General features: G+C 49.1%; 5 protein-coding genes across 5 annotated transcripts; 3 read left to right on the top strand and 2 right to left on the bottom strand.

Moving 5' to 3' along the window:
• Positions 1-2,507: 2,507 nt before the first annotated feature.
• DEU56DRAFT_919878 (uncharacterized protein) lies at positions 2,508-5,979 on the bottom strand (the record flags this gene model as incomplete). Its single annotated transcript, XM_041358343.1, has 10 exons — positions 2,508-3,232; positions 3,285-3,607; positions 3,658-3,880; positions 3,931-4,307; positions 4,373-4,545; positions 4,595-4,963; positions 5,022-5,227; positions 5,281-5,513; positions 5,563-5,752; positions 5,805-5,979. The coding sequence occupies 10 exons, from the start codon at positions 5,977-5,979 to the stop codon at positions 2,508-2,510; spliced, it is 2,994 nt and encodes a 997-aa protein (XP_041201152.1).
• A 233-nt stretch (positions 5,980-6,212) lies between these two features.
• Positions 6,213-6,906, top strand: DEU56DRAFT_919877 (uncharacterized protein; the record flags this gene model as incomplete). The annotated part of the gene is made up of 2 exons (XM_041358342.1): positions 6,213-6,559; positions 6,612-6,906. 2 exons carry the CDS (start codon positions 6,213-6,215, stop codon positions 6,904-6,906), a joined length of 642 nt encoding a protein of 213 aa, XP_041201151.1.
• Positions 6,907-7,636: 730 nt separating this feature from the next.
• On the bottom strand, positions 7,637-8,282 carry DEU56DRAFT_919876 (uncharacterized protein; the record flags this gene model as incomplete). Its single annotated transcript, XM_041358341.1, has 3 exons — positions 7,637-8,111; positions 8,160-8,175; positions 8,225-8,282. 3 exons carry the CDS (start codon positions 8,280-8,282, stop codon positions 7,637-7,639), a joined length of 549 nt encoding a protein of 182 aa, XP_041201150.1.
• A 1,972-nt stretch (positions 8,283-10,254) lies between these two features.
• Positions 10,255-11,142, top strand: DEU56DRAFT_701315 (uncharacterized protein; the record flags this gene model as incomplete). Its single annotated transcript, XM_041347313.1, has 4 exons — positions 10,255-10,501; positions 10,559-10,773; positions 10,821-11,010; positions 11,066-11,142. Coding segments are annotated over 4 exons (729 nt in total), but the record flags the coding sequence as incomplete, so codon positions are not given.
• Positions 11,143-11,213: 71 nt separating this feature from the next.
• On the top strand, positions 11,214-11,432 carry DEU56DRAFT_749382 (uncharacterized protein; the record flags this gene model as incomplete). The annotated part of the gene is made up of 1 exon (XM_041349436.1): positions 11,214-11,432. One exon carries the CDS (start codon positions 11,214-11,216, stop codon positions 11,430-11,432), a length of 219 nt encoding a protein of 72 aa, XP_041201148.1.
• Between the last annotated feature and the right edge of the window lie 2,279 nt (positions 11,433-13,711).

The raw sequence follows: 13,711 nt of genomic DNA, 5'->3' as shown, positions 1-13,711 counted from the left end.
CGTCTCCCGTCTCCCCTTCTCCCGTCTCCCCGTCTCCCGTCTCCTCGCCGTCTCCTCTTCTCCCTACTCCCTTCTCCCGTCTCCCGTCTCCCGTCTCGCTCCCGTCTCCCGTCTCCCTTCTCCTTCTCCCTTCTCTCCTGTCCCTTCTCCCGTCATCCCCCTTCTCAAAAAGGTATAAAAATGCCTTATACCATATTTTGGTCTCGGAGCTTTTCTCACTCACGTCGATTGCTCCTCGGGACAAGTACACTTGTTTCCCCATTTTGGCAGTTTTGCAGTTCCTCTTGTTCTCCTCCCATTTTCTCCATTGTTCCATTGTTTCTTTTTCCATTCTCCAAGTTTTCCAGTTGTCTTTCTCCCTTCTCCTGTTCTCTCTCCTGTTCTCCGTTCTCTCCTGTTCTCCAGTTCTCCAGTTCTCCAGTTCTCCAGTTCTCCAGTCCTCCTGTTCCTTTGTTGTCTCTTGCTCTACATTCTCCATTCCTCTCACTCTCCCCTTCTCTCTTTGTTCTCTCCCATTCTTGCTCTGCCTGTTCTCCCATTACTCTCACTCTCCTGTTCTCCCATCTCCTTCCTCCCATTCTCATCTTGTGTCATTCTCATTTATTTCATTTTCAATAAATATTTCCTATCATGTATATAAAACCAACTTCCATGTTTGGCCATTCTTATCAGTGTTCCTTCTGACCCCAGAAAATTTGATTCTCCATCACTACCTTCACATTTGAATTTTCAATAATTATCATGTATATACACAGCTACATAAATTGTGCAAAACACAGGGCTGCCCATATATGAACGAAGAAGTGGAACTGAGTCGGCGCTTGAAAAAACCACGCGAGAAAACCACGTGAGTTTCCAAATCGAGGTTAAGCGAGCTAAGCGTACCTACGCGCTCCCATGTGGCCTTTGGCGAAATAGGCGAAAACCACGCGAGCTGGCGAGGACGGCTCCCACCCATCGCGCCTTACTTTATAGATATCTCACTGCACAGGTTATCACCTAAGCAACAAAGCTCTGTCCATTACCTCACTATCACTAACGTCCCCAATCGTCGTCATGCTGAACACAACGGCCGAGTCAAGCACGCCAGCGAAACGGAGAGAGACGGACCAAGGACTGTTGTCAGACCCATCAGCACCTATTGCTCCCCTGAAGCGCTCTGAGAATCCGCCAGCGTATGGTGCACAGCACCGCCAGGATGCACTTTGGAAAGGTAAGCGAGCACATTGTGAAACCAATTGATCGACTCAACATCGAGCAGGAGGGAATGAGGCGCTCCCTCCTATGTGGATAGAGTTGGTGCCCGGCTCTGAGCTTTATCGCGATGAAGCACACTTCATGGATGCATCGGACAGACCATTACCAGGAGTGCGACTAGGTGAGCGAAGAAAGTGCGATGAGAGGGAGAAACTCAGGATAGAGCATAGATTTCCCCGGGCAGCTCTTTCGTGGATGCGAATGGCACATTGCACCGCACGGTCGGTCCTACTTCGTCAACCACAATACTCAGACCACGTCGTGGAAGAAGCCAACACCAGAACGTACAGCAGGGAGTGTGATGCCAGAGTGCACCATCAAATCTGGCAACCGTTTTCACAACAACTGCCTTGCCTGCTTGGGCACCAGCGGCAATATAATGAGTACCTCAGGTGATTGTTCAATTCGCCAGTGGACAAGAGCTGGAAAGCCAGTAGGAAAGCCTTGGGATGGTGACGGAATCGAAGTAACCGCAATGGCCGCGTCTGTGGATGAAACAATGGTCGTGTGTGGAAGCTCAGATGGCAGAGTACGGCTGTGGAATATAAAGGAGGGGAGCGTGGTCGGTAACCCGTGGGAGGGGAATAATGACGCACTGGGTGCGGCCCGGGAGTGCCTTGCAATTGATTGGTCTCCGAATGGGGCGGAAGTTGCAGGTGGATTTTGGGATGGCACAATACGACGATGGAACCCGGCCACTGGCAGGCAAATTGCACAACCGATAAAGCCTGAGAGATATAGAGGCGATAATATCAATTATAAACTTGTGCGGACGGTCAAATACTCTCCACAAGGCGACAAATTCGCGAGCGGCGGTGATGAGCCAATCCGCGTGTGGTCAAAGCACCTGTGACTCCCACACAGGTATTCTAATAAGAGGTGATAGATCCGGGCTTCCGCGCCTCTAAGCCGAGGGGGTTATAGTGAAACCAGGCTAGGTTCAATACTGGTGCAATATCTCTACCTGGGACTTGTGAGAATTACTCCATAGTTAAGCGCGTGACAGCTCGGGAACACCCGCCGTATCTATTAATAATGCTACCGCCTGTCGGCAACAATAAGCGTGCATACGAGCTCGCTGTGCTCGACGACGAGCAGCCCGTTCTCACTCATTTCTCAACCGTTTGACAGCGCGTTTTTTGCGATGGGTTTCTTATACATATTAGAGTGCTACAAGATAGCTTAGATGGTCAATTTGTCCTATATACACATGCTGTAATACATTCTGTCACGACCTTGCTCTACAGTAACTAAGAGTCTGTAGCAATGCGCAGCACCTCGTCAAACACTTCAGAAGCCTCCTCCATATTGCTGACGTCGTCCTCCTCCTCTTCAAAATCTTCTTCAGCCTCCGGTGCACTGATGGAGTGAGTAGATGGGTTGTTAGTGGAGGTACCACTGCTAGAGAGAGCATGGGTCAGTTGGGCGGGGATAGTAATGTTCGGTGTACTTGAGCTGTCTCCAGCGCCGTTGGAGGTACAAACTCCAGGGGCAAGAGTACCGGAAAATCCTGGCAGATTGGCAATATCCTGTAGACGCTGGAGGTGACGTGAGTTGAACCGGCTGCGAACTTGGCGCCGAAGTTTGATTTGGTGGGCGAGTACTGGCTGGAGGACCTCTGCCTGTCGTTGGCACTCGCAGAGGTAATGCTCCTCGTCACGCAAGTATGTGGCCAGGCGGCGCACTTCAACGTTTAGCCGCGTGATTTCTTCTCTTGCATGGCAAGTCTTGAAATAAAGGTCGGTTGCTTGACGTGCGGATGGCGATGCCCAGGGACGTTGTGAAACATCATCACGCGAGTCGCGGAGGAGATCGAAGTCGGCGAGAAAGGCGTACTCGACAACCTCCTCCCATTTGAGAGTTTGGCGTGGGGGGGACAATGAACGTGCCGCTGTATTGTAGCGATCGAGTGCTGTCCTGATGGCCGCAGAACGTGCTTGCAGGGCCTTCGCAATGTGCTTTCGCATTTTATATCCTATAGATGAAACATTGTCAGCCCGGTAAAACACATGGGCAGAAACGCTTACCAGTCCCAGACCTGTTCATCTTCGTCAGCTCGAATATGCGCGCGACGACTAGACCTTCCAATGTGTCGAGTGCGCGCTGGTACTTGCGGTTGGCAACTAGACGCCCCGCACTTTGCCAGTCTGGATCCTCTGGTGTCCAGCGGCATGTGACACCGAGTTTGCGTTCGAGCTCTTGCACAAATCGTAGGTCCTTCTCGTAGTTCTCTAGGGCGTGTCGTCGAGCTGTTTCAACCCGCCTTGTAGCACTCTCGTCGGATGCGAGGCCGAGTGCAGTAGCGGGTGTAGCCACAGCCCATACCGAACTCGAGGCATCAAGCTCATCCCTGTACACGATAGAAATTAGATAGCTCACATGGAGAGACGAAATACTCACTTGCTCGCACTAAGATTAATTAGTTTCTGCCAGTACTCCATCTGCAGCGTTTCATCCTCGGGCTCAGTACGAAGACCCTGTAGGTAAGTCTTCTCTTCAGTCAGCCAGTCCTCGAAGACGGACTCGTGCGTTATGTTGAGATCGTGCATTAGCTTTGCGAGTGTGACGTGACTGTCACTGATGATGTTGAGGGCCTGTTTGTAGTTGTTGTACAAAAAATCGGCTGAAAAATCTAAGTCAGAAAATGTAGAGACGCGAGGAGTTAGAACATACATAAATTTGCGTATACCTTGTAGTCATTGTTGTATTCAAAGTAGCTTGCAATAGCTTGTTGGCGGTGAAAGATGCTTGTATAACGTGTCGTAGGTGCTAAAGCATTAGACTTCGAGAACGTGCGTTCGCACGTCTCTAAGTCCTCGAGCCCCAGACCTGGAACGTATCTTGCGAGGTGATCGAGCTGGCAAAGTCGGCGATGAGCATGCCCATGGAATGCTCCCACAAGAGACGTATAATGGAAGGAACGTGCGCGGGGACCTAAAGGGCTGTTATCGAGGGTTGTCCTGAACTGACACCCTATGTCGTATCCGCCGCCAAGACCATCACCAAAGGTGTCTATTAGCTTCGCGACAACAGCGAGGGGATATTTGGCCCTGCGTCGTAGAAGTGTGAATGTTAGCGACTCACACAAGCGTACCAGTCTGAATTTTGGACTCACAACTCCCCACTCTGCACCATATCAGCAAGTAAGAGGCTGAAGCCGTGGCGGCACACTGCTGTGAAGATTCCTGTCTCGTCATATACCCCCCACGCCCTCTTTGTCTTCTCGTCGTCCATGTTGTTCCACCTGGCTGCGCAAGGGTTTTCTGGCGAGTCTGCATCGAGCGTTGCCTGGAAATGAGTAAAAAAAAATGTTGTTGAGGCCAACTGATAGACGTACCTCTGAGTCACCAACGCCTGCTTTCTTCCACTGATTGACGTACTCGCGCGAGAGATAGCGATCTCCTTGGACGTGCTGTGTAGTGAGCAGTTCAGATGACTCTCCAATGTCATTGTCGTCTATACCGAGTGTGCGCCGAAGGATGCGCTTCAGAGAATCGTTGCCGTCCATAGCAAATAGCAGAGTGAACGTGAGGGGTGCCTCATCCTTGAGAGTATAGGTACATGAGGGACAGGCGTGTTTGAGGCGCCAATCCGGAGAATTACGATTGAGGGCTTCAGCCACTAAGGTGTCTACAGAACGGCGTATTAGCATGTAGAGGTCAAATGCGATCGTGAGCTGGCGTGAAAGGTAGCGGTGATACTCGACCTTCAAATGAATTCAACAATAAGTATTAGTGAGATCTGAGAGAGTTTGAACGACGTACCCCATGTAAATCACAAATCGTTTTGCTGAACGCCTGCATCGAAAAGTGAGGGTTCCGAAGATGAGCAACACGGTATAGCTCGAGTGCATCAACAGTGACAGCGACAGAAGGCGAAATGGGCGAACACGGGATGACACCATGCCGGACAAGGGCAGATGCAATAAATGTGTCCGTCGTCCTGATTGTGAGAGTTGTGTTCTCAGCGACTATTCAAATGACGTCAGTGGAGATTCTCACAGTGTAAGAAGACACGACTCACGGAATACGTCAATGACTTTACCTGTCCAGAAACCTGAGTTAGCCTCCACTTCTGGCACGCACCTTTGATCAAAAAAGCTCCTCTTCCCACTTAGCGCATGGTCCAGACTCCACGCCAGAAAGGCGTTTGTGATAGCTGGTAGCTGCATATTGAATGCATCCACCCGTCGCTGTATTCGATCACGCCGTGTGCGGTGGTCGATTCGCCGTGTGTTGCCTTTTGATGTAATGCTGCTGCCCCGACAAAGGTAAGCGAAGTTGACAAAAACTTAAATAGACTTACGGTTGCCAGAAATCTCCCATGATTTCGTGAGCAAGATCCTCGATGATTCCTATGTCCACTCGCCGCTCTCCTCGCAGGATCCCGTCGACGTCGGGTGACATGTCTTGCCCTGCGTCGTACATGACATCATCTGTGTCATCTGGCCACTCGGCCAAGGCTTCCAAGGCCTGGTGTTGTTCTGTGGTCATCGCTAATAATATGAGGTAAGTCAATGATGATTCTATTGAGACATTGATACGCACCTTGTAGACGTTCTTTTCTGCGGACCTGCGAGCTTGTTGCTCGCTGTGACAGAGCCCTAGGCCCATACACTGCGTTAGTGGCCACACGGTGACCACTCTGATCACGCTTAGAGCCTAGCTGACGAACCTTTCGACTAGACAGTCCCGTTCGATTGCGACTTTTTGACATAGCCATGCCTGGGAATTCTCTCAATAAACAGTCTCCAGGCGTGTCGTGCAGGTGAGTCTGTGTGCGCACGTGACATTAAGGATCTTACCTGACCTTCCTCCCAAGCTTGTTTTCTGTTAGCGTTAACATGAGCTCTTCCCGATCGTCGAGGACAAGGAAAAGTGGGGGGTTAGAGGACTTTATGCGCGCGATGCAAATTTCAGGTGAGCTCCAAGATTCGTTTGTCTTGATGCTTATCAATGAAATCAGATGGTAGTTTCGACTCTGTGACCTATACGAAGAAGACCGTTGAGGAGTCCGTCACTCTCAAAATCAAGGACCAGCCTCCTCCTCTATCCACGACTCCTTCCCCCATTCTAACTCCCACTGATTCGATCCAACCCTCTCGCAGTTCACAATTCATATCCCCTCCAACACAGTGTCACGGTCGGCCGCCTTTGCATGCCGACTCTACCCTTCCGATAACGACGGTGCCATATGACTCATCCATCCCACATCCAGACGAGCTTCATCCTCCGAGTGGCGTTAAAATAAAAGGATACTATGTAGTTACCATAGGCCAAGAGGTCGGCATATTCTTTCACTGGTATGTATTCTACGGCTCAATTTTTACGTTTGTTCACTGTTTAAAAACTAAGGCTTGATGCGAAGGTGCGCGTTGATGGCATCAGAGGTGCTGCTCATGCACGTTATGACCACTGGTCTGACGCACTGGCCCTGTACACGATGCACTACTACCAAGGCCTTGTGCGTGCAGTACCTACAGTCGGAGGACCTTTCTTTCATTCTAGCCCTTCCAAAACCATTGTAGCTGCATCCACACCTACTGTTCCCAATCCGACATCTAGTCCGACACTTACCGCATCATCCTCAGACTCTGATGAGCTCTGGTCTTATTTCGATGATCCATCCCAAGAACTGCGCAAGCGTTAACGGTTTGTATATTGAATTTGCTGTACCCATCCTCAGACTGACCACAGAGACTCTTACAGGATATGTATTGTTGCACGCCCGATGTGCCCTGATGGATTGACTGGCTAGCGCATGAGTACTGTAGTAGACTATGACACAATGTATATCTAGCATGATCAATATGTATCCTCAAGGGGGGCTTCTGCATTTCTATTCAAAGCGCATATGAGTTCAGTTCTAGTGAAATAAGATTTATGGAAGTACAGTAATTGTGTTGAGAATTCGAAGCTACATAGTGCACGTTTTGTATGCATTACTCGAACACATCTCCCAAGTTGGAACTGAGCGTAACTCGAGCAAACTAAGCCGTGTAACATGAACATGCAGCAAGTTCACTACACAATTCATTTTATTGCCTCGGTCATGGTTGGAAGTAGTGTAAACAACTATTATAATGATCCTGCGGTACTTTCAGATTGTAATCATATCCCGTAGTTGAATCCGAGGGTGTTATGTTGCGATAGCGAACACGTTCACCATGCCGTTCGCTATGTTCGCTATAGTAGGGCAGACTCTCAATTGTCAATTGATCTCACCATGCCCATAATTTGCGCACTGAATGGTGTGATGCAAGTCGTACATTGTGCACTGAATGGCGCTATGCGAGTGCAGACTCTCAAGAGAGCTCTTGTCACACCCAAAAATTGTGCACAAAGACAAAATTTATATTACGCAAAGGATGTATCGTAAATCATGCATGCTCATAGTACCGTGTAGAAGATAGTCTAGATAATGGAACAGCAGGCGCATACTCATCAAGTTTGACTTCAAAAAATTTGACTTCTGACAAGACGTCAAACACAAGATTATATATGTGAATACACCTATCCCTGGCCTGTTTACCATTGCTGCATGGAGCGTAGGCGACGCGCTTCAAGTCAGCCAGTAAAGCTCGTCCATCCGACGTGTGTTGCTCGCATTGGTCAAAGAAGCGGCTGACTGCGCAGTTTCCTCGATCTTGTGCCAGCCGAAGTTTCTCGTTGAATGTCTTTTCCCAGATATTTGCAGGTCCCCAATCGTATTGCCACTCGCAGATCGATACTTGAAGGTCTTGAATGTTCTGAAGTTTGATCTTACCAGTGCGCGGGAGATATGTGGCATCGTCGTCTGATGAAGCATCGTGTCGTTCGTCACTAGATGGCAGTGTATCGCCGCCGGTAGCCTTCCTGCTGGAACAATAGTCAGCTCTTGTAATTGTTCGCAATCAAACCAACATACCCAGCACGAATTCTGTTGGAAATTGTCAGAAGTGAGAAATTCCGCACAAGAAACAACTTACTTTGCCATGCGGATCCGCGCTTTCTCATTCTGAGTTGAACGAACACTGTGAAAGGCATGATGGTGAGAAAAATGGTTCCTCTAAGAGAAAAAACAATGCTTACGATGGATTGGACATCCACCGTTTTGTGGCTGCCTGTTGTTGCAACCTTTTATCCATCCCCACTGGGATCGCTGGTCAGAAATTTGTTAGTTGAACAAACACTGTGAAAGTCAATAGTACCTACTACTTGTCCTTCAGATGCCTCCGTGTGTTGATTAATCAGAAAAGGGCGCAAGGTGGGGAGTTGAGTATTTGAGATAGCGTCCTCAACACTTGTCAAGGAAAATGTGTCTCAGAAATTTCCGATCATCAAAGTTCAACGAGCACGTGCTGAGGGACAGCGTCGTCTCGGAAAGTTCCGATCATCGAAGTTGAGCACGTGCTCAGTGAGTCCAGACTTTAATTTTTGATCAGTGCAGAAGCAAAGGTGCCTTTTCCCATTTAGGAAGGTATTGTACGTCGTCTCACTGCCTCGTTGTGTCAACGTTGTGCTCACCAATGTTGTTTGGCCACCACAACCACTTCTCTGCCGCAAAAATCCCTACAAGTCTGCAAGAAAGCACACCCGGCTTGAAGAATATTCCACCGCGGTGGACTGGTAAACTTAGGTAAGCACCTTCACTTTCATTTTGAAGGTCCCTGCTTCACCAACTCTTGCTTCTCCAGGCTCTTAGATTGCGGTTCGGACTTTGCATTGTCGGTGTCGGCCACACATTTTGACTGTGCATTGTCGGTGTCAACCATACATTTTGACTTTGCATTGTCGGTGTCGGCCATGTGTTATCACTGTACAGTAGCACGTGATCTTAGAGCGGATATCAAGTAAGTACTCACCTTCACATTTATTTTGAAGATCCCTGCTTGTCCAACTCTTGGTTCTCCAGGTTCTTATATTGCCGTTTTGACTTTGCATTGTCAGTGTTGGCAATACGTTTTGACTTTGCATTGTCGGCGTCGGCCCTACATTTCGACTTTGCCTTGTCATTGCCCCCCACGGTTTATCACTGTACGGTAGCACGTGATCTTGTAGCAGATGACATCTGCCAAAAAATGGTAAGTCTCCTTCACAAAATATTTGAAAATTAATTGGTGAAATATAGCCTAGGACGCGCGAAACACGTCGTTTGTTGATCAGCGTGACACGCGCAGGTTGACTGACAACAAGCTAGTACCGCAAGCAAGATACACGATGTATGCCCGGGAACCCTGCAACAGTGACACTATGGATCCGAATGCGCTCGTTGCATCTTCAGGTAGGAAATTTTTTGATGGTTTCACCCTCACATTGCTCATTTTTTAAAGACATTCAGCCGTCGATGTACGATACCATGCTCCCGCCTTTCCACATGGCAAATATGATGCCCTTTCCCCCTGGACTCAATAGCGGAAACATTTACCCTTGGGATGTTCACTCTGCTAACCATCTCACAGATAGTGTCGAGTCTGAATCATTTCCGTTCAACCACTCCTTGCGCTTGAACGACTGGAGTGATACCTCTTCAAGTTGGGCCATGTATCCGGATCCATATCAACAACACTCACACACCCCAATTCCATCATCCGACTCGCTAGATCTTACCGCCACAGAATCCCATCAACCTTCTGTTGGTGGCGCGCACGTTCTGTCTTTGCCTGCATCGTCTCTGGATGGCGAGTCGCACTCTCCATGTTCCCCATCAGCTGTGCCCACCAGCAACAACGGCTTGGCCAATGACTCACTAGATCATACCGCCACGGGATCTCATCAAGGTGGTGCGCATGTTCATTGTTTGCCCGCATCTTCCCCGGATGGCGAGTCGCACTCTCCGTGTTCCCCTTCAGTTGTGCCCACTGGCAACGACAACTCGCCCAATGCTTCATCCAACGACTCAGCCAACAACAGCTCAATGGAGGCTCACCTCCATGACAAAGGCGACAACTCGTGCTGGTCGGCACGCAATCCTGGCCGGCCAGTCATTCCCACACGAGCCAAGGGTGCCCCACTGACAGACGCAGAGAAGGCATCACGTGCTCTCAAGGCAGCACAACGCAAGCAAAGTCAGAAAGCCCTCCATGATGGCATTGCTGAGTTTGTCACAGAGCAATCAAAGAAGATCGGAGAGATCGCGAGGTTGCACAATGTAACCCAGGACCACGTCAAGAACTTGGTGAACTTTCACACACATTACAAGAAAACGCGAGCACCTCAACTCATGAATGCGCTTGTTCACGCCAAGGCGAAAGAAGTCAACGCAGGTCCGTCACTACATTCATTCCAAGTTTTCTGCCTTCTCACTATTTCTTATCTAATAGATCTACCAACTGGAAGCAAGTACACCCTCAAGGAAGTTCGCAAACTTGTTGAAGACGACCCCACGCTGCACCCACATATGCTGACGCGGGATGAGAAAAATACCTACATAACTGACCTTGTAGAATATAGGAACCTCAAAACGAGTGGCTCACGTGCAAACAACATAGCGGCCGCACGTGATGTGGTAGCTACCACGGAAAAAATCAAAGAGGAGGTAGGTGTTTGAATTGTGTCATTTTTACGCTTACTCATGGTTCTCAGCTCGATGGATTGCGCGACCGCTGTGGGACATACGCAACATTCGTCATCGCAGGTGGGCACGTTAACGACCAGACACCGGCCACTTGGTATGCAACGGACAATGCTTCAGATTTCTGGGAAGACGCCCTGAATCTCGTGCTTGATGATGTTGCACGTAAATTTGAGCAGTGGGCGTGCAGTCAAGGCAAAAGTGAGTACCGAAAACAGCGCTCTACATCTTACTATACTGATTTTTGATTCACAAGATATCGTGGAACGCGACAGTCTTGAGAACATGCAAAAGCAAGCTGCAAGACTCGTTCTCGCTGGTCTACGTATGTACCTTACCCATTGTTGCTCTTCTGCGCCTCACTCGTAGCAACAGGACGGGTGACAAACAAGACGAACATCATCATGAACTACCCCAACTATACGAAGGCCATAGTGTTGTCCTACAGCGTCATCTTGGAAGGCTGGCCTACGACCATCCCATTTACATCCCCTTGGAATATCCACACCGTCTCCGACATGCGAGCACTCCGCGATGCACTAAAAGCAGGCGCCTGTGCATGGAGGACCATGTCACGGTCTGAGCTCGAAAGTACAAGGCGGATGTGGAGCGTCGGGAAATAGCAGGTGAAGTCATCGGAAAACCTCGCAAGAAACGTTCGGACGCAGGCACATCACGCAAACGCAAGAATGCCGCCGGAGGGAACAAAGAAAATAGACGTCCATCCAAAAAGTCCAGGGAGCAGACACGGGCATCGCAAAGGCAGCCTAAGAGCCGTGAAATCATCGAGGACAGTGATGAGAGCCCGTCTAGTGACAGTGATGAAGAGGATTAGCAAGTATATAGCAAGTGTCTTAGTGTTGGCTCAATGTTATAGTTTTCAGACCTTTCCTGAACCTGTCACAATGAATAATTGATGCGCAAATGATCTATTTCGCCTCTAATACGTATAAGAAACCCATCGCAAAAAACGCGCTGTCAAACAGTTGAGAAATGAGTGAGAACGGGCTGCTCGTCGTCGGGCACAGCGAGCTCGTATGCACGCTTATTGTTGCCGATGGGCGGTAGCATTATTAATAGATACGGCGGGTGTTCCCGAGCTGTCACGCGCTTAACTACAGGGCAATTCTTACAAGTCCCAGGTAGAGATATTGCACCAGTATTGAACATAGCCTGGTTTTACTATAACCCCCTCGGCTTAGAGGCGCGGAAGCCCGGATCTATCACCTCTTATTAGAATACCTGTGTGGGAGTCACAGGTGGGTCAAAGGTCGGCAAGCTGCTGATCGAGATAAAGGGACATTGGGGCTGGGTGTCATCGTTATGTTGGTCCAAGGATGGCGCATACATCTTCTCTGCCTCATTTGATCACACCATCCGAAAATGGCAATCAATTGACGGGAAAGAACTGGTCGTTTTTCAGGGTCATAGCCAGGTTGTTAGATCGATTTGTCTGTCTCCCGATGGATGCCATCTTGTCAGCGCGTCAATGGACTACTCGGTTCGCATCTGGGACCTCAAAACAAATAAGCAACTTGGAGACCCACTCTGGCACGACGATTATGTATGGAGCATTGCCATGTCCTCTGATGGACAATACTTTGCCAGTGCTATCGTTGGACTCAATGCAAACATCTATGTATGGAGTCTGGAAGCAGTACTCAAGCATGCTCATGGGGTTGACGTGCGTGTGTACATTTCTTTCCTCACGCTCTTTTCTAAGTGGTCTCGTTTCTGTGTCAGGGCGATTCGGAGCCTAACGCAAAGTTGAAGGCGAGTCATCTTTCTTCTCTTTCATACCTCATCTCACTTCTTCCAACTGAAGGGACTTGTAGCACCTAGAGACGTGAGCTACTTAATTCCTAATAACCTAGTCCTCCGCTCATTTATCTCATCAGATTTCTCTCGCGCCTAGACACCAACGCAACAATAGAGGCTTGGCAAGATATGTGAATCCAGTGCCATTATCCCTGAGCTATTGCTATCCTGATACCTCTTCAGGGCAATGACTTCTTCGGCGATGACACAAACCGCACGACTTGTCACTCAGCAGAAACATCATCTCCCCCTGGTCCGCGCAATTTGTTCGGCTTCCTGCGCTCTAGCACTCGACCTGCAAATGTGCCACGACAGTCAATTCAGCTTCAGCCCCGGCAATTGAATTCCAGCTCATTTCCCGTGAGAATATCCAGGCGTCCCGTCGATGTTGCACCTTGCCGTGATGAAGATGTAAGTCCCTGGTCATAACCAGTGATCTCCCCTCGGTGATACAAATAATTTTTCAGAGATATGGCATTGTCCCTGAGACTGATGCAGAAGCAGCTGCAGCTATGCAACGCACGAGCGGCAACAATGCCGATACCTCAACGCAGGAAGGACAAGCTGCAGTGGGACGACCGCCACAAACTGCTCAGGGGCAAAGTTCTGCTTCCGAATCAGCAGAACCATATCTGATTGGATGCTGTGGATTTTATCTCGTTCGTCGTCGATCCGCATCGCACTAGTCCTTCAATTCGTCTACGAGGGTGGCTATTGTAATTATTGTGAGCAATCATTCATCGACGCGCATGAGCCAACATAACAGTGATTTCTCCCTCTTAATGATGTGGTCTGCAAAGCGCAGGCTGTCTCGATGACACCAATGCATTCGACATATTGGAGTGCTGAGCAGTCGGTGCGCTTGAGCTATGGTATGGAGGAAAGGATTAGTGCGTTGGTGGTCGGAGGACTTACCGTACCCGACGTCGGCAGGGTCTAGGACTTTAGGTGCCATGTTCAATTTTGCAATTTCAGACATCAAATACGGTTTAGAATGCGGACCGCCCGAATCTCGACTGTTTCGACTGCAAACTACAGCATATTGAATCTAGATCATCGAATGACTCCGAAGACCGGTATCTCG

The sequence above is a fragment of the Suillus clintonianus genome, assembly GCF_016758775.1.
Source record: "Suillus clintonianus strain FC179 chromosome Unknown DEU56scaffold_186, whole genome shotgun sequence".
Taxonomy (NCBI): Eukaryota; Fungi; Basidiomycota; class Agaricomycetes; order Boletales; family Suillaceae; genus Suillus; species Suillus clintonianus.
Note: the sequence above shows the minus strand (reverse complement) of the source record. Positions and strands in the feature narration are given on the sequence as shown.